Consider the following 19,921-nt stretch of genomic DNA (forward strand, 5'->3'; position numbering starts at 1 on the left):
TCTCTGGTCTTGAAGCAACCTTGCTTTTTAATTCTATTCAATGGGCATAAAGGCTGCGTAAGTACAAATAAGGAAAAGCAACCCTCTCATGAATATCTGATATCCTATCCTTAATTAAGTTTTGTGTTGAATGGTTTGTAGCAAGAATGTCGTGAGCTTGATAGCCTGGTCAGATCCATAGCTTTCAGCATGTTCTCAGTGGGCTAAGATTTAACAGGTTTCTTTAAATCAAGGCTTTGTTTGTAAACAAATGTGGAAGCAAAGAAAGGTGCTTGGTATGAATTCCTTCTCCCTCCTTCCCTACTCATTCATCTTTTTGGAATGATAAAATCTAAAGCCTTTTGCTATTTAAACAAAGTCCCTAAAGGAGTTCAGGGACTGCTTGGGAGGGAGAAATGTGCAAGAGGAAGCACAGTGATAGGGAAAGAAACAGAAGCACAAGATGTGGATGAGAAACCAAGTGCTTGTCCTCCTGTGAGCCATTGTCTTGGTTTTGTCACCGAAACTGCAGGAAAAGCAAAAAACTCTTCAAAAGCCTTTTTAGTGTTAGAGAATCAAAGCATTACTTTATTCTGGCCAGGATGTTGTTCTGGTCAGGATGTGCAACAAGAAATCATTTCACCCCCACATTGCCTGGGTTGTGCAGAGAAAATCATTCCATCAACAATTTTTACTAGATTTTTACATACTCATACAGTCAAAACCCATAGAAATGCCTTGGTTCGATGTTCATTGGTCCCACATTACGCAGTTCTTAGTGTTTGGTTTCCTATTAGTTATCAATCTCTTCGCCTCAGATGTTAATTAGGGTCTCATTCTTCATTTTCTTATCTCTCTTTTCCCAGAACAGGTTTCTCCCAGCAGGGCTGATGTTTGGAGTTGATGATGTTAATGGTCGTTATCTTTTTTGTGTCTTCTGTGTCTGTTGAGGTGTTAAGCTCATCATGCCTCCAGTGATGAAACTCTCCTGAAAAGAAACTTCAATTCCCTTCCTCCCCAGGCAAAGGCGAACAAAACCCCTGACTAAAGTTATATATTAAAAAAAAAAAATTTAAACTTGGTATAATTTTTAACAGTTTGAGACAGTCTAAAGAGGTGGGCTCTCTGAAATGAGTGACCAGTCCCTTTCCCTCAGGAAGGAATGAAATACAAGTAGATTTCAGTGAAAAAAAAATGACACTTTATTATCGAACAGACACCAACAATCAGGGAGAAAAAGTAAATAACTGCTAGATACCCAACTGTTCTAACTCCAAACCCGACGGGAGCAAAGGGAGACCCAAAATGCCAGAAAGGCCTGTGCCCCAAAATGGCGCCCGCAGGAGGCGGCCCAGGGACAAAGGGAAGATGGCGTCGCGCTGTTCCCTTCCACGATGGCGCCTCCCAGGTGACCCTGTGTCCCCAGGAACGGAGTGACAAGATGATGGCAGCCCCTCCCAGGAAGGCAGGAGCCCACAGAGCCTTTCCAGAGGCAGATGGAAGCTCTCCAGCCTGTGCGGGCTCTGCTGCCGGGGCTGCGGGGAAAGGACCGGCCTGGGCGCGCTGCCGCAGCCTGGCCCGGCCCCAGCCGCTCCCTGGCTTTTTTTTTTCTGAAAGTTCACTTTGAAACAGTTTCTAATGTTGCAAAATACAGTTTCTACAAGTAGCTACAGTTGCAAACCCAAAACTGCCACTAAAAGAGAGAGACTCTTCGTAGTCTTCTCTCCTGGAAGGGCTTGGAATGGCGTGAGGGCTGCTATGGGTGAGCACCTGCGGAATTTGCCCCCTGACAGCCCAAAATTGCTAACTGCAGTCTCCCCTAGCCAAGGGGGAAAAATAAATATATATATATAAAGAGAGGATGAAAAACAGGAAGGAAAGTCTTTGCCTGAACAAAGACCATGTAGCCAGCCAAGAGCCCAGGAACTGCCTCCGCGCTGATTTCAAAAATCAACTTTAAAAATGCGATAGCGCACACACCCCCCCCCTACACACACACAAGGTCTGCGGCTGTAGGGTTGTAAAGATACAGTAACAGCTTTGGGGTGCAGGTAGATATGGAATAAAATATCGTTATGGACCACGCCAGGACAGCCACAGCTACCCTTACTGAGGGAGGCTGATCTTGGGCTGGTACTGAGTAAACAACAACAAATTAAAGTCAAGGCATTGGGTCAGCTGCTTCGTGGTAACTTTCTTGCACTGTGGCATTGCTGCAACTTAAAGGCAGGTGAAAGTGGTGATGAGAAAGCTCGTCGGTGTGCTGTAGTATGGCGAGAGGTCAGGTACACACAGGGACGTTTACTGGGTAGCAATGAGTTTTTGATTACTTGCGTGTGAAAACCGAGGATTTCTCAAGTGCCGTTATTGCAAATCTGGCTCTAGTCAGAAATCGGCTCAGCTGTGCTTGCAGGATATCCAGCCTGAGGTGTTTTGTAATGACTTGCCTTGTGTTTGGTGTGTCTGTTCCCAAGCACGTTTAACTGAGAAGCGGTATCTTTTTTTGCATCTTTCTCAGCAAGTGTTTGCATCTCCCAGCAAACACCCGATGGACAGTAAAGGAGAGGAGTCAAAGATCAGCTACCCCAATATATTCTTCATGATTGACAGTTTTGAGGAGGTGAGTTCCTTGTTGCAGCAGCAAAGTTTTGTCTTGTTCTAGTCTTATGTCCTGATTAGCTGTTTTCTTGTACTTTTTGAACAAATATTCTTGGCCAGTTGAGGGTTATCTTCTGCTAGATCCTATTTTATTTTGGTTTTTTTTAAGCTTCCTCTCTATTTATTGTTTGAAATCTGATCTTAAAACTGGATTTTGGCATCAGTGTCTATGATGGGCTGAAGCACGACAGGCTGATATGAGAGCTGCTCATCTCAACAAGTGATTTGCAGTGCGCACTGCCTGGAGTCTGTTTGGGTTTTTTTTGAAAGGTTGGGGTGGAACATTCTGCTCCCTTTCAATTTATATTGAAACTTCCTTGAGCATAAAGGACAGCCATGGGAATCTGAATGTATTTTGACTTGAACAGCTTTGCATCCAAGTGTTTCTTCTCTCATCTTTGGCAGGTTTTCAGTGACATGACTGTGGGGGAAGGAGAAATGGTCTGTGTGGAGCTAGTGGCCAGTGATAAAAGCAACACCTTCCAAGGGGTGATTTTCCAAGGTTCCATCCGCTATGAAGCACTGAAGAAGGTCTATGACAACAGGGTAAGGAGCTTCTGAAAGACAATGTCCTTTGTAGCAATGGTGCTCTGACCAGATTTTCTTTGTGGCTGAGACTGTCAGGTTTTTTGTCCTGTTAGATCAACTGCATCGTAGTCTGTCTTTTTTGGTTTTGAAGGTTAGCTGAAAGCTACTGGTTTGGGCTCAGATAACTGAGGTTATTCAGGCTGGGATATATTCTTCTGCTGTTTGCCAGAAGGAGGGAAGGTGGGGATACATAGTCAAGAGCATGACACAGGAATGGACCTGAACAACAATTCTTGGAGCCCCTTCATTTTCTTGAAAAGCCATAGATGTTTCTGTATTCAGAGAAGATATGATTTCATGGGAGATTTTAAACTCTGGTAAGTACGTTGTGATAAAGTGTATTTCTCTTCGTTATATTTTACACTCATGGCTGTTTTCAAAAGACCCCTGTAGTCTCACTGCCACTGAGAGAAGCTTTCTTTGCTTTCTACAGAAACATGAAATACCAACACTTTCATCTTCAAATTCAGTACTTAGTGCTGAAATCAAGAGTCAATAAACTTCTCAAATGGTTTATTATGAAGACAACCCTGAGAGGTTTTTAGAAACAAACAGAAGAAATTCTCACAATGTCTACCGTGTCTCTAAATTTCTCTTTGTTTCTACCCTTGTCAGGAGAGGTCCTGAATAATTTCCCTTCTCCCTGATTTAAATGTGAGTCATTACACTCTTCCAGCAGGTTTCTGAGACAATATGAAACAAAAGTTGTTTCTCTCCCACCATTATCTTGTGGCCTTACACTGTCAGCAGCTGGGTCATTAAAATAAGTGGGAATGCAGAATCACTGAAGACAACATAAAAAGAAAGCCCTGCGGTGGAAAGATAAGATTTGATGTGGTAAAGTCACCTCATAGCCTAGGGATGTCTTAATGGACCACATAGCTACTTGACATTATTTTGTTAGATGAAGTAAAATTGTTAACTCTTCAAATATTTCATTGTGGCCAGAGGCAAAACTGGAAATTTTACCATTCTTTTTAAAGAACAGGAGTAATCTCTATGCTTTTGAAGATTACTTGATTTCAGTTGTTTCAGGGAGGGTTTAGATTGAACACCAGGAAAAATTGTTTTACTGGAAGAGTTGTCAAACCCTGGAACAGGCTGCCCAGGGAAGCGCTGGAGTCCTCAGCCCTTGAGATATTTAACAGATGTGTAGATGTGACACTTAAGGCCATGATTTACTGGTGGGCTTGGCAGTGTTTGGTTAATGATTGGACTTAATGATCTTAAAGGTTGTTTCTAACCTAAATTATTCTAGGATTCTGTAATTCTCAGTATACTACAAGCTGATGAGCATCTTGGCCTTTTCATAAACTGATGAAAATCACAATAAATCACTTAAACTTATGGATAAAAGCTGAAAACGTAAGGCATCGTTTTCACTCAGCAAAACCTTGACTGTTTTCATATTGGTCTGTTCCTTTTTTCAGTTCTCAGTTCAATTTTCAGTTCAGTTGTGCCGACTGGAAATGGAGCCCCTGTGTCTGTTTGAGGGGATTTAAAGCTGTCAGGGTGTCTTGGTGAGCCGTGCAGTGCCGGTTAGCTGTGCGTGGGACTGGTTCCTTATATTTTGGCCTTGACAATGTGGACATAAAAATGTCAGAAATGACCTGGCGCAAAGTAGTGACCCAGTTGTGGGGTGTGCTTTGCTGGTTGGAGGCATCTTGTGTGTGTGTGTGTGTGTCTATTGCTTTTTGGACTCAAATGAGTGCCCCAGCACAGGCTGCATCGAGTTGTGCATGTGCCTGCCTGGGCTCTCATGTGCCACAGTGTGTAGGCCTGGATAAAAACCTTTGGTTTTCTCTGAGTGTGCCACTGCTAACTCTGTCTTTTGGATGGCTGAAGGAGTTGGTTCTTGTCAGAACATGTTTTTGTCTCTGTAAAATTACTTTCCCTTTGGGGATCACTTCAGATTTTGGCTTAAAATATTTCTTAGGAATCATTATCCCCTATGGTTCTGACTCCTTCTTAGATAACTGCTTTCAGAGGATGTTATTTTCAAGTTGTAGAGCTGTTATTACATGTTCTTCTCTCCTGTCTTGGTGCATTGTAGGTGAGTGTTGCAGCTAAGATGGCTCAGAGAATGTCTTTTGGCTTTTATAAATACAACAACATGGAGTTCGTCCGAATGAAAGGACCACAGGGAAAAGGACACGCAGAGATGGCAGTGAGCAGAGTTTCCACTGGTGACACTTCACCCTATGGGACGGAAGAAGATTCAAATCCAGACTCCCCAGTGCACGAGAGAGTAAGTAGCAGACAGAAACACTCTCTTTAGGGGAAGCATGAACGTGCTTTGTGCCAAAGCCAGGAGGCCGGAGCTGGGGTTAACTCCTGCCGAGGTTGTGCACTTAGGTTTGCCTGTGTGTAATTTGTACTCAGTGTGTGAGATGGATTCTTTAACACAGTTCCCCCTGAGCAAACACTGAATACAGAGATGACTGGATGATTCATACTTCTGGAGGAGTGTTTTGTTAAAACAACAGCAGCCTTGATGCCGGGGAAACCAATGATTCTGCCTGTTTGCTATAAAAAAAAGTAGATTCCACTTCTGTGCGAAATGGGATTTACCTAGAAACGTGGGATTTGTGTGTTGTGGTAGGTTGCTTACTAAACCTCACAGGGAGTGGTGCTTTTAGGTTTTGTCACTGAGGAATACTGCCAACACGAAGCCTGCGTAATGCTAAAGCAAAGCTCACGGATTCAGATGCAGCATTGTATTCATATATATGCTTAATTTTAATGGAAGTGCAGTAAAATGCCAATAGAATCACACCACAGATGCTGATTTGGCCTTTATTCAATCCTAGCCTTATTTTCCATTAAGACATTTTACCTGGTTAATGGGGATTAGGCAACATGTCTTCAAAATAGCTGCTCAGACCTGGGCTGGGTCAGTACCTTATGGAGTCTAGCATGGTTTTCTGTGTAGTGCAACTAACCTGTATCATTTAAAGACCTGCAGAAGGGCTTCTAGAGGTCTTCATGCAGGCAGTGTGGTTTTTGTTTCTGACTTGGTAAAAGGCAACATGAGCTACCAGCACAGAACTCATTAACTGGATGTTCTTGCTCTCTACCACAGAAGAACAGCCTGAGGAAATCAGGCCTGGAGGGACATGATCTTTTGTCTCTAAGGTTTCCAGTGTAAGCTGGAAAATGTCAGATTTGATAATGTGTTACCACTGCTTTTTGCTAATGGTTTTAACACTGCTATGCCTGTTTCTGGTTCCCCCTGCAGTATGATATGAAATGACTCCCAAATTAAAAACAGAGACAAGCACAAATTAGAAATGACGTGTGCTGGGAAGAGAATCAGTTGGGTGTTACAATGCCCTTCTTTTATTTTTTTAACATTACTGATAGGGGGACAACATGGAGTGTTTCTGCACTCAGCCTGGCTTGGCTGCCATCATCGTTCCATGTCACCTCCCTCTGCATTTCTTTGGACAGATAGGAGCAGGGTCACGTGCCAGCTCAGGGAGAGTTATGGGATTATTAAATTGACTGTGTGAAGAAGGAAGGCCAAGATAAAAGTTACTCACATCCATTAGCAAAGTAGTTATCCCTATTTTCTTCCCTTTGAAATGAAACTATTAAAATACTGCCAATCAAAGCCTGCACTACGTTTCGGTTCTCTCTAAAACGGATGTACTTGGCTTTAACTGGAGTTTACTCAATGGCAACTACTGCTCTGAAGGAAGGGTGCCTCCATAGCTTTGTCCCTGAGTTTCACCACAGACAGTTCCATCCCTGTGTTTGTCATCACTTGGACTAACCAAATCTTCTGAGGCACCACAGCTTCACGTTCTCCTTTCAGTATTGAAATATGACACACATAAAAGAGAATATTGACTTCACTTCTGCCTCAGTGTGCTGGGCTCAGGCCTTTGTGACCCTGCTCCCCAGGGACACTGACCTTCCACAGGGATCCCATGGGACAGCCTTCCCAGCAGGGAAACTGCTTCCTTGTGCCTGCCAGAGAAATGAAGCTGCACTTTTTGAGTGTGTTCAGTACATTCTTGGTACATATTAAGTCTCCTGGATTTCAACATGCAAAAATAAGATTGACATTCTTGGTGCCTTAATTACTAATTTTGTGCCATTATGACTGTAAATCCTTGTTAAAAGTGTTCATCTGAGAGGAGAAAGGTTTTTCATTATTCATGTAACAGTTGAGGGTTGTGATATATCAAAATATTTTCCCCTCGATGAGCATCTGGAGGTGATTGTTCAGTTTAAATTCTCCAGCCACTTTGATAAAACAGAGCTAGATACCAGTCGTCATTTTGCTTTTTACACATGTGATTGCCTTGTGGCACATGGAGGGGAAAAAACCAAGACTTTCTCCAGCATTTCTTCCATTTCCCTTTCAGGTTACTTCTTTCAGCACCCCACCAACCCCAGAACGTAACAACCGCCCATCCTTCTTCTCCCCATCCCTCAAGAGAAAAGTGCCCCGAAATCGAATTGCTGAGATGAAAAAGTCCCATTCAGCAAACGACAGCGAGGAGTTCTTCAGAGATGATGATGGTGGAGGTGAGAGAAGTATTGTACAGCGAAACAGACTTGTCTGGAGAGGGCACGGAGCTGTGGAAAGGGATCCCATTGCAGGGTTTTCAAAGAAAGTTTGCAGGGTGGAAGGACAAGAGCTCCACATACAGCCAGTGCCTCTCTGAAAATGAGCTTTTTCACAGGCTTAAGCATCTCTTTGAAGGCTGGAGCCTATGACTCCTGAATATATTAAAACTTATTTCTTTTATATGGACCCATCTGAGAGAAACTGGAGCAGCTGAGATCCTCCCTCTTTCCCAGATGCTACAGTCTCTAGGGGTATTTCTCCAGGTATAGTGGGGTAGGGCATGTTCTCAGCAACAAATTCTTTGAATTCTGATTTGATCCAGAGCTGGTTAAAGCTGATGAAAAGGCATTTACTTCAGCTGGCTTTGAATCAGTTCTGAACTTTACAAAGGAAAACCTAATGAGTTTGTCTGTACAGTCGTTTAATGCTTTGTGGAACTCTTCCTTTAAATTCTTGTTACTCAGGAGGAAACAACCGGCAAGATGGAGCCTGACTCAGAATATAATACATAAATCCCAATCCCTTCATGGTCTTGTGAGGCAGGAAACTCAAAAATGCCAATGTCAAACTGCTTTTCATATGTTTAAAAACAATTCAGTCAACAAATCTGTCTGTTAGCATTCTAAAAGGTAAACCCAAAGGTAATTTCCAGATTGCAAGTTTTGTTTGAAGTAGCAAAGATATTGCCTATCAGCAGCTACCTTAGCTAATAAAGCCACTGGACCACCTTAGCTAATAAAGAATTGCACATTAAAAAGCAAACTGAAGTGGCAATGTTCAATGCAAATTCTGTGGCAGCTTAAACTGATGGTAGCTAATTCAGGGTTCTATCAATGAAAACCTTTGCTCATCTCTTTTTTCCTTAATTTGCCTAATCAGAACATATGTTATTTCAAATGAGATGTGTTTTAGTATGTTTTACTAGGCACAGGGTAGTGTGGGGAGAAGGGCAGCTTTCCCCACATGTAGTCTTGCTTTTAGTGTCTTTATTTTGGAGGTTGCCCAGGACAGAACAGAGTTCAAAGTGTTTCTCTGGCAGCCCCCATGGGTTTTGCAGTGCCTGCTCATTGTCTTGCAGGGTCTTATGCTAGAGTATTTAATGATAATGATGGACATTCTTTTTATTTTCATATCCTTTTCCTTCTAATATATTTATGGAAGTAAACAAATTCTAGGTTGGTCAGATATTTTATAGCGTTCATAAAAAATGCCAAGAAATTGTTTCTAAGTGTTTTGACCTTATTGTTCCTCAGCTGAAAAAATAAAAAAGGCTATACAGATGTATAGGGAAGGAGGGAAGGATTTTTCACAGGTTTTTTTTTCCTCCCACATTGTTATGAATCTTTCTAGAGTAGCTGCCACCATGTATTTTTCTCTTTGGATCAGGATCTGCTTTCAGTCCCAGAGCTTGGATCCCTCTCGATCAGAATCGATATGTTGACTTCAACATCTGATTTTAGCGCTGTGGGACAGGGATGAATTTTACAGGGCAAAAGAGCAAAGATTTAGAAACACTCCAAAAATGCAGCACATGGCTGTGGGAGAGACCTGCACCTACAAAAACTCCTCTGGCCTACGGGGAACTCGGTATCTTTTTGTTTTAGAAGTTACCTGGGGACATCTAAACTAATTCTGAGCTCAGCTGAAGGGTCTTAGGTGTGGCTCAGGGAGGTGTGCAGGAAACTGAGGCATTAATATTGAATCTCCCCATGTCTGCTAGATGGCAATTATCTTCAAAAGAAACAATTTCTATTTTGTTACCCTGGTGAATTTCTGCATGAGTAAGTACTTAATTTTAGGGCAATTCTGTGATGTTGTGTATGAGGGAAGGCTGAGTTAGTGTTCTGCTGGTGCAGGATGGTAACACAAGCCCTCTCCTGTCTGTCTGTTGTTTTCAGCTGCTACCATTTATTAGCTTCAGTGTAAATGGTGAACTCTGTGCTTGGCAAGGTCTGTCTGGTTCTAAAAGAGCAGTTAAGGTAGTCCTGCATGTGATTTGTCTCTAAACAATGAATAGGAGGCTTTCCTCTCTTTTTTTTTGAGTTCCAGAAGTGTTCCAAGTAAAGTACAATCCCTTGAGGCTTGCTGTCTCTTCCTGCCTTTCCAGATCTGCACAACGCGACGAATCTGCGGTCGCGCTCCCTGTCTGGGACAGGACGCTCGCTGGTGGGCTCGTGGCTGAAGCTGAACAGGACAGATGAAAACTTTCTACTCTATGCACACTTAACATACATCACTTTGCCATTGCATCGAATTTTAACAGGTGAATTTTGACGTGTACCATGTTGGGGGATTCTGCTATTAAGACAGAGGAGCAGGCGTTTCTCAGTAATGCTGTTGTGAATGGGAATTGATTTCAATTGAAAAGAAATTACAGATTCCAGTAAAAAGTTGGTCATTTGTAAATAAGGATGGATTTTGAACAGTGTTTCAGCAAAATAGATAATTATTCCTTATGATCATTGTGTTGATAGTCTTACAACAAGTTAGCTGGAGTTACCAAGCTTACTCACTCTCTCACCACAGGCGTTTTGGAATTCACAGAAGATGTATTGTTTCTGCTGGCATTTAATATCTGCTCAAGAGGGTGGCACAAAAGCCTCCATGCTCAAATACTGGCTTTGAGCTTGAACATCCTTTCTTGAGACTTCATTTGTTGAACATAGGGTTGCAGGAATTGGGGTGTATATTGAGATATGTAGAAATAGGGCATGAAATTTCTGGGATGTAAGGCAGGATTTTCATCTGCCATTTTTTCCTACCCACATTTGTTTTAGCTTGACATGTTGTGTAGGCCCTGTTTCCAAGGCCTTTTTGTTATCAACGTATTTGTGACAGCTTTCCAGGTAACAGGAGCGTTACATGTGGGGCAGGATGAAATGGGAAAGGTGCTCATTTCTCTTGGGTAGTTCAGGAAACCTGTACTAAGATATTAAAATCCCAATGACAGTGATCAAAGTACTTTTTAAAATGTCTTGGGTTTATTGATAAGACTTCACTCTGACCCTTCTGTCCATGTTGGATAATCACACTTCTGTCACCTTCTCCTAATATGTCAGATGATCTCGTTCCTTAGTCATCTCTGTGGTCCTTCACTGGACTCCCTCCACTGTCTTTAATTCTTTGCAGGTGTGGCTGGAGCCCTCTGGAGCTGGGGATCAATTTTTCCTTATGTCCTCCTCTTTGTGCAGTTGTGTTTGATCAGTCTTTTGTGTGCTCCCTTTTCCCATGTTCCTTGTTCTTTGTGTAGCCTTGAAAAGGACATCACAGCCCAGTTTCCAGATATTTCTGTGTACTACCCTGTCATGTTGGTTTTACCACCTATATTTAAAAAGATGTCCGTGATTACAACAGAAGTTGTAAGGTTCAAATTCTGTCCCACTTGGACAATATGGAATTGAGGAGCCAAAAAGATTTTTGTTTTTGTGGCAGCTTTTTGAGTGCAGAAATGTAGGCTTTGGGCTATAGAATAAATGAAGGAGTTAATTATTTGTACCCACAGAATTTTCCTTAAGGGACTTGGGGATGTTGCATTTGCTCCTTTAAGAATGGGAAACCCCTTGACGTCTCTGGTTAATGGCACTTACACTTGTTTCTCTGGAAAATATTGCCACTCCCTGTTGCTTCATCCCAGTATAAATGATGGTAGATCAGCTGTCCTCTCCAGATGATGGGATGTATTTGCAGTTTGCCATCTTTCAGCTCCTCCCAGCTGCATCCTGGTTAACTCAGATTTTAACAGGTGAAGCCGTGGACTTGTCATGCTTTAGATTCCTGGTGGGCTGTGCCACCGTCCACACTTATGTCTCCAGTTCTTCATGCTCCCTGGTCCTGTGACTGCTTTCAGGAGCCTCTGAAGTTGGTTGTGTCTCTGTTTCTCTCTCCCATGCCCAGATATCCTGGAAGTGCGGCAGAAACCAATCCTGATGACATAGCAGAGAGCGGGCACTGCCTTGGAGCCTTGTTGCCAAGTGCCTATCCACAGCGGTTTTCCGTGCTAACACTACCATCTAGTGTCAGGAACATAGACCTCCGCGGGAAACAGGGAAGTCCAGGAATACCAGCCGATCAAAAGTGCCTCTTTCTTCCTTCCTCTGCTGTCACACACCGAATGCCCACATCACTGGAGTGTTTCTGACTGGAAGAGGACTTTTCAGCAAGATAAAATGAAAAGGGGCTGCGTTTAAACTGAGTCAACACTTTATGGACAGTTTGCTACTGTGTTTACTTTATAACTAAGAAGCCAACAACATGTACAGAATGTGTTAAACTTTATACTCTTTGGGAGAAACATTCTAAGAATTTCATAACGATGTGCTATTGGACATTGCTCCATAGACTCTGGCCATACCCTCTCCTCGTCTGATCGGCTGTGTGCGAGCGCGTGTGCGTGCGTGTGTGTGTGTGTTTTTGGGGAGAGAGAGCAGCTTCCTGCCAAGGGAAGGAAAGGAAAAAGATACATTGCTGTTTTGGTATGTGCAGCAGGTCGGGTCAGAGCTTAAAAGAGGCTGAAAACGTTCCCCTTTTTTCTTATGTCAGTGTTAGGACAGGTGAACTCTGCTGACAGATTTCCGTATCTACCAAAGAACAGCAACATTTTCATCCTCAAGAACTGGCTAAGAAAATGAGCCAGTGAAAAGAAGGCTAAAATGTGCTGCTATAGTAAAGCTGAGGTTCATCTCCAGTACTAATGCTGCTTGTCCTTTCTCTCAGCTGAGTCAATACCAGTTTGAGTCTAAAGTGAAAAAACAAGAGACTGTAGTTGGTCTCCAAAGGCCTAAAACCTTACCAGTAACCCATCCTCCTGCATGCACTGGACTTGAGAGTTTGTAGTTGTCCTTGCAGTACCCTTGGTAGCCAAGGAGGGCACGGGAGCTGCTTTATGGTCAGGCAGCTTGCCTGGATTTTCCATCTTTGGTCGTTACATGCTGAAGCACAGAGAGCTTTCTTGAAATACAAAAGATGGGAACAGGATTCTGTTCTGAAAAGTGAGTAAAAATTGCATAGTGGGAAGCCTGAAACTGGTGTGTCAGGAGCTCTCAGGAAAACAGCCTTATGTTTACACATGAAGTTCAGCTCTCTCTAAACAGCAAAACTGCTGTCCTTGACATTTGAAAACAAAATGATTGAATGCTGAGGTGACTGTGCTTTGGCTGACTATTTTGATGAGGGCCAGTACATGCTTGGGGTTATTTAGGACCGCACAGCAGTGGGAGGGGAGGTGTGTCCCCTGGGGCACGTGAGACTCCAGTACATGCACAAAGGGAGAGCAAAGATGCCATTTTTGTCACTTTGCAGACTCTGAGCACCTAAACCTGATGCTGTGGCACGCGCTCTGAGCCTGGACCTTTGTCTCCCTCATACCTGGTCTTTCCCAAGTGCTTTGTTGTTACTCTCGCAGTAGCATCTAATGACTTAACCTCTCAAATAGGACTTTCTGCTTTTTTTCCTCAGGCTAGATTCCATGGGAATAGCTCCACTTCAGCATAAAGGCAGACCAAATTTGCCCTTCAGCCCAACCTGATGACTCCAGCATGGTAAGGAGGCCTGTCTGTATTTGAGGCCAGGCCTGGAAAAGCTGTCACCTTAGCACAGCATGGTGGCCTTTCTTACACTGACAGCATGAGTGTATGACAGGGACAGCTGGCCAGTTTTCAGTTGGCTTCAAATGTGTTGCAAGGCGTTAAAAAAAAAATGTTCCCTTTGTCATAACCAGCACACCCCCTTTTCATGCTGCAACCTTGGAATGTTGCCTGTGGTCTGTGTGGATGTGAGGACGTTTCCACCATCTCACCTGCTTGCCCCAGAGCCTGGGGAGAGGTGGAGTCCTCACTCAGCAGCTGAAGTGCCCTCTCAAGGAACTTTCCAGGCAGCCTGGGTGGGTACCTGAGATCCCACAGGTGCTGTTGCTGGCATCAGTCAGTATAAATATTCTCTTTTTGCCCATGCTGAGAATTAAACTCCTCAGCTAGAAAACACGTGCTCCTCTCAATGTGCTCCTCACTCTGCGCTTTCATACTGCTGGACTGGGCAAATCAGCCCTTGGTTTTCCTTCAAATGTTCACTGCAGAGGGAAGGGAGAGAGGGTTCACATTTGTGCTAATCATGACAATTGATACCTTTCAGTCAGGCAGCCAGAGGAACAATGTCAAAAAGGAAGTGTATCCAGATAGGACCCTCAGTGGTAGGTGCCTGGACACTTCTCAGTGGACAGGAGTTAATAATGCTTCCTCGGTGTTGTGTGTTATGTTTAGGTGGCTTAACTGTGTGTGATTTGAAAGACTGAGAAAATCTTGCTGTGTAAGATTTCCAAGCAAATGAGGAATGATTCTAAGCTAGTGCATTAGTTTAAAAGCAGTGCTATGGAAGGTACAGTTTAAATCGTACATCTGTGTTTCAGGAGGTATCATCTGCTTTGTTACATGTATGTGGTTGGATTTTGATGTCTAGTGTTTTGAAGGGCTGTAATGTCCTAAAAAAAGTAAATTTATTTCTTGTATCTTGCTAGTGGGATATGCTATAGGTACTTTAAAGACTTGCCTTTTCTAGTAGAAAAGGACTACAAGTATGCCCTCATGGACATCCATGGAAAATAGAGGTCAAAAAGTCTACTGAATGTCAATAGTGCTTTTTGGAAGCAAAGATGTGCCAGATTCTCAGTTACTCCTTTTTTAAACAACTGTCTTGTATTTCTTATGTATAGCCAGTGCTTCCCACTTTTTGTTATCAAATCGCACACTTTGTTCTGCTTTTAAACATACCCTGCAAATCATAATTGGTTGTCCTTGTGTGGACACATTGACAGGGAATTTGATCAAAAAGGGTTTTTTGGGTCAGGATGGCGCAGCTAGACCCTTAGCATGCTATTGCACTACATCAAAAAAGAAAAGTGAATGTTAGTAAGAACCTCTCACCCTGTTAATTTGGAGGGGTTTAGTTCTGTAGCTCCTAAGCCGTAAGCTGCGTTCAGCCCCTGTTGGCCATTGAAGTGCTTGCTGCAGATGGAGCTGGCATGTCCTGCAGTATCATAAAGACTGTTCGGCTGTCAGTGTCTTAATGGCTGGAGCACAGTGGGTTTCATCAGTTATGCTGATGTTTGAAGATGCAGCTCAGTTAACAAATTTGGGAAACTTTGCAGAACAGCTTTCCTTCTTTTTGGAATTCCGCCACACCTCATTGCTCAGTTAAATCCTTCCATCCTTCTGCCCATTCACTCCCTCTGGAGATCAAGGCTTACCACTGGAGCTCTTCACAGATGTTGTATATTGATAGATGTCAAATACAAGGATGTGAATCTTTTCACCCATAACAAGTTTTTCACTGCTATTGATTTAACCAGTATGAAAAGCTTCTTTTTTAAATTTTTTTTTTTAAGAAAGCTCTTAAATCAATTATTTTGTGTTAGCTGATTATTGCTCTGCCTCAGAGACCACCATGTATGTGAAATTATGTTCTCTTTCTGCCAGCCAGGACATGGCAGATTCCAAATCTCCTTTTAAAAGAAGATGCTTTTAGAAACTCTATGAGTCTTTCAGCTGTCTTGGCTAATCCAGTTTGTGTGGGTCCCTGTTCCTTCTCTTTTTACTCTCCTGGTCTTCATTGTTTACAAGGCTTGGGCATGTTAGGCTCTGGATTGCTGTTACTATTTTTATAGTTTTCTATTTCTGGGCATGGTGTGCTTTCCAGAAAAGAGAATTGTTTGCACAGGTGGCTTTTCACAGTAATATGTCTTTCCCAAATTATGTTCATTATTTAGACAGTAAAGTCCTTGGCTCTGCAGACAGATTTCTTCCAGCAGACCCTCATGAACAGAATCCCATCTGGTCACTGAAGTTCTGTATGGATGTGGAATCCAGGGAAATAGACTACTCTTAGACTATTGACCTGCTTCTTGCCATTCATTAATTTTTCCTTTTCGAGATGATTGCTTGTCCTGTATTTTGTAGTCTGAAGCTTCCATATTAAAGACAGATGTAAGATAAAATCTTCAGAAGTGCCTAAGCCCTGTTGTTACCCAGTGGGGTTTAAGAACAAATTTTTATTTAGGAAAATAATTTATTAGTCTTAAATTCTATCTGTGTTGTATGTAGCAGTGTCGAGAAATGACAAGTTTATAGTTCTTGGATGAACAGTGTCTCTCATATGAAGTCACCCTTTGTGTTTGAAAGACTCTCATGGTTTCCAAAGGTCATGGCTAAAAGCTCTGGAAAGTGGATTTCCTGTGGTCACAGCAATCAGATGTCTGCAAATGCCTTACACATTCTGCAAGGTATGACTGCAAGTGTGTGGTGCTGGTGTGTAGAAATTCTGTGTCAAAAATAGGTACGGTAGAATCCAGTTAAAGGCATTGTGAAGTAAGTAGCTTTTACACCAAACCTTAGACAAAGGAGTATTTTACACCAGAATGTAGCTGTTTGGATACTTGGTCAAGATAACACAAGTCTGCAAGCAGGTTGCAATGTTGAAACGTTCTCTGTGTAAATATATAAATATTCTCAGCCTAATTTTATCAGCCTAACACATGTTGCATGGTTTGGGTTTTATTTGCCTCATCGATCATTGGTGTTGCTTAAAAGGTGACGGGTTGGAAATTGTGCTGGCACTGTACTGAGCCATTTGAACAAAGAGCAAGGAGAACGTTGTGCACCAAAAAATAAAGTTGACTGTGCTTATGGCAGCAGTGAAGAAAGTGTTGGACCCTGCAGCAAATAAACAGACCTCTTTAACGACCATGAACTCTGCTAGTGGTGTTTTTTCTCTGCTGTGCCTGGTGGTGTTGGAATTTGGATGTATTCCTTCCTGGTGGCAGGCACCAGTGGTGGGACAGTGCTCTGTGGCACTTGCGTAGGCATTGCCAGATGGATATTCATGTGGCAGAGTGGCCCCATTGCTTTTTGTTCTGATTGCACTTGGGGCAAAGGCCAACTTCTGATTCTGCTACAGAACCTCCAACCGATCAGTCCCTGACCACTTGACATTGGATAAGGGGGAAGAAGGTAAAAGTCAGTGTAGTCCTGAATTTGTTTCTAAAAGGTTTTCATTCTTCCTTCTAAACTGACCTGTGGTTTGTTCTAAACTTGATTATGTAATCATGAATATTTCTGTTTGTGCAGTGTATAATAGTGAGGACTGATGGCTGTGATGGTTTCTTCCTGATTAATTCAGGAAGAGCTTCAATGTGGGGTTATGCATTGTCACAAAAATGAGATTGCATTTAGATCTGCCCTGCTTACACTGCCTTGAATTGTGTGTACTGGCAAGGATCTGCCTTGATTTAAAGACATGCAAGGCTCTGAATCCTCCCTCTCCACTTGATTTTTGTGACTAACATTTCACAGTAGAAGAAACCTTGAGGGGATTTTTCTGTCTATATTAGTTAAACACGCCTTGAACAAATGTTGCCAACTGTGTCCATGAGTTGATACACTGATGATTTCATTTCAAAGAATCCCAGACCAGGATGTTTTATGACTCCGTGTGGTAGGTAACAACATTTATCCTAAGCCATGTGTGATAGCTCAGATATGTGTGGCATATTAGGGAGAATTCAAAGACAGAGCTTAAGAAGAACAGGATATCTCAGTTCTTTACGTGCATATTTGAGCAGATTGTTGGCAGTGTTATTTTGTGACTGCTCATGAAACTGGGCAGGAGTCTTAGCTGGCTGGGAAATACTAAAATATGGCTTTGAAACAAACTGTGATTTTTTTTTTTTCTTTGAATGCTTTAAGTTGAAAGGTTTTGTAAGCAGCCATAATGGAGATGCAGTATTTAAAGCAGTACAAAAGGTAAAGAGCAGCAAAACCTCAGGAGTGGTGGTAATAAACCTCCGCTGCTTTGTTAGTCATTCAAGGGTTTGGACAGGAAAAGCTTTGCTGGTTTGGGGTTTAGTTTTTGATCCAAATGCTGAGAGAAAAGAAGACTGCCGTGTACATATTTGAAAAGCTTTCCCAGCTTTATGGAATTAATTTCTTGAATATACTAAAAGACAAATATGGGACTAACAGTGTGGCAGTACATTTTGCTCTATGGCGTCCCTACTTTGGGCAGCCAAGTTAACTCGTGTTATTTTGTCCTGGGGTGTTGTGTCCTGCCTGGCCACACCTGGAGAGATCCTCCCAAGAAATACCCTAATATTGCTTGGCACACAAGTTTATCATCAAGGTCTGATTATACATAGTAAAATCACACTTTGGAGAGTAAAGGAAAACTAGGCATGTGTGTTAGCAGTTACTTGTGTACTCTTCTGAGAAGTGTGTTGTCCCTGAAACCTGTTAATGAAACTTTGCAGAAAGCAAAGGAGTAAAATGAAGGAAGAATGTGGGTCTGATTTTCCATTATCGGTGTAAATGAGAATCTGGGAGGAGCTGATGCTCCTTACTGAAGAAAACATTAAAATACATCGAGGAAAATACGAGTTAATTCAAACTTTGTCCCCAGCTTGGTTTCTCACAGAGGTAGGTTTGAGATCCAGTGATTTCATTGTTGGACATAAGTAATTTATGCTTAGTTCTGCCAGGAAACTCTTCCCCAAGGCAAGCTAGTTTCCTTTTCCTAGTAGGGTTAATGTTTATTGGGGTGGTGGCATGAAAACCAAGATGATCCACTCTTTTGTTCAGAAGAGACAGAAGGGTTTGTGTGCACAAACAGGATTTACCTATGAGAGGCGCATGCCCTTCCACTGCAGAAAATAAAGTTGACCTGCCACACAGCTGTCCTTGGACCTTCACATATTGTGTACCTCATGGCACCTGCACAGAAAGGAGGATCTTTAGGCAAAACCTCCTGGTCAGGAGGGGGCAGGAGAGGATGAGGATGTGCCTGTTCAGCAAAGCAGATGGGGCTGCTGCTGCTGCTTCCTGGGCAGTGTGAGCATTCTGCTGGAGCTGCTGCTGTTACACGGATGAACTTGAGGTAATGACATAAACGTTTGAATAATAGGTGTGCACATAGTTAAACTGCATGCTCCTGAGTTCACTTCAAAGGAACTGTTCAAAGGAAAATGGGGATAAACTGTTTTAAACCCTTGTTGAAATGAATGGAGCTGGCTGATAATTTCCTGAAACACCAAGTCTGCCTGCACAGCTCAGTGGAGAGCACCTACACTGCAAAAAAGCTGTCTCAAAATGTTAGTTACAGCTATGTTTCCCGTTACCTGTTAATGCCAGCATTGGGGTGATTCTGGTGATTCATGGGTGAGTATTTCACAATGTGTGCTGGCTCACCCCGTGCTCTTCTACCTCCCATCTCCCTACAACGTTCAAGTGTGGTTATGATTGCAGTTCTGCCTTTCCTGCTGGAGCAGTATTGCTGTGGAGATTCAGCAAGAGCAGTGTACAAGTCTACAGACTTTTTGAAGTCCCTCACTCAGCCTTTAGTTCTGATGCAATCATTGTGTTCATCTAAGCCCTGCTGGAAATAGTGAATGCCTGCTCTGAGTCTAGACGCTTTCCTTTGCTCCTGAAGGACAAGAGAGTTGCCAGAACCTACTCTTTCATCACTGCAAGTGTCAGACTAAGTTTTCCTTTGAAAAATAGAGTGATAGCTGGATCATCAAGGAGCAAGAAGAGTTGTTGTTGTTATTATTATTATTCAAGCTTGCTTTTCAGCAAGAGGTGGGAATGGAATGCCATGCTTCCTGCTGTGGGTGTCTGTGGTTACCCTGCCCAGCACAGGAGATCAGCACAGGTGTCATTTCTGACTTTACTGTACAGGTAAGGAAACACAGATTTCATAAACTGCCAAAGTAAGTAAGTTTGGTATGTGAACAACCATTTTCTTTTCAGTGCTAGAAATTTCTTTTTACAATGAACCATCTGCAAGCTTTCCCTGGAATTGCCATCAACAGAACTGCTATAACTGCTATTTGCAGGTGAGAAGAATGCCCCTAAGTGCCCACCAGTCTGGGCAGGGCTTCAGATACAGCATCAACCATAGTTCAGACAAAAAATTTGTAGTGTATTATGTCATCCATGCTCTAAGGTAGTAAACTAAAGTCACACTTTTTCCTCAGTGGTACTGCCTGAACAAGAAAATTCTGTTCATATCTTTGAAACCTCTGCAGACTTCCAGAGATTATGAATTCCTTTGTTACCTCTCGGTAAAGGTTATGATGTC

General features: G+C 42.6%; 1 protein-coding gene across 2 annotated transcripts in view; it reads left to right on the plus strand.

Annotated features, from left to right (window-relative positions):
* Positions 1-16,540, plus strand: part of KIAA0930 (KIAA0930 ortholog) — a 53,155-nt gene extending 36,615 nt beyond the window's left edge. For both annotated transcript variants that reach the window (XM_066184344.1, XM_066184345.1), the window contains exons 5-10: positions 2,498-2,599; positions 3,043-3,183; positions 5,279-5,473; positions 7,599-7,761; positions 9,912-10,067; positions 11,699-16,540. In XM_066184344.1, the coding sequence (XP_066040441.1) occupies positions 2,498-2,599; positions 3,043-3,183; positions 5,279-5,473; positions 7,599-7,761; positions 9,912-10,067; positions 11,699-11,739 (798 nt within the window). In that variant the 3' untranslated portion in view covers positions 11,740-16,540. The remainder of the gene's footprint in view (positions 1-2,497; positions 2,600-3,042; positions 3,184-5,278; positions 5,474-7,598; positions 7,762-9,911; positions 10,068-11,698) is intronic.
* The last annotated feature ends 3,381 nt before the right edge of the window (positions 16,541-19,921 follow it).

The sequence above is a fragment of the Chamaea fasciata genome, unplaced genomic scaffold (assembly GCF_029207755.1).
Source record: "Chamaea fasciata isolate MVZ Bird 193981 ecotype frontalis unplaced genomic scaffold, bChaFas1.0.hap1 SCAF_5, whole genome shotgun sequence".
Taxonomy (NCBI): domain Eukaryota; kingdom Metazoa; phylum Chordata; class Aves; order Passeriformes; family Sylviidae; genus Chamaea; species Chamaea fasciata.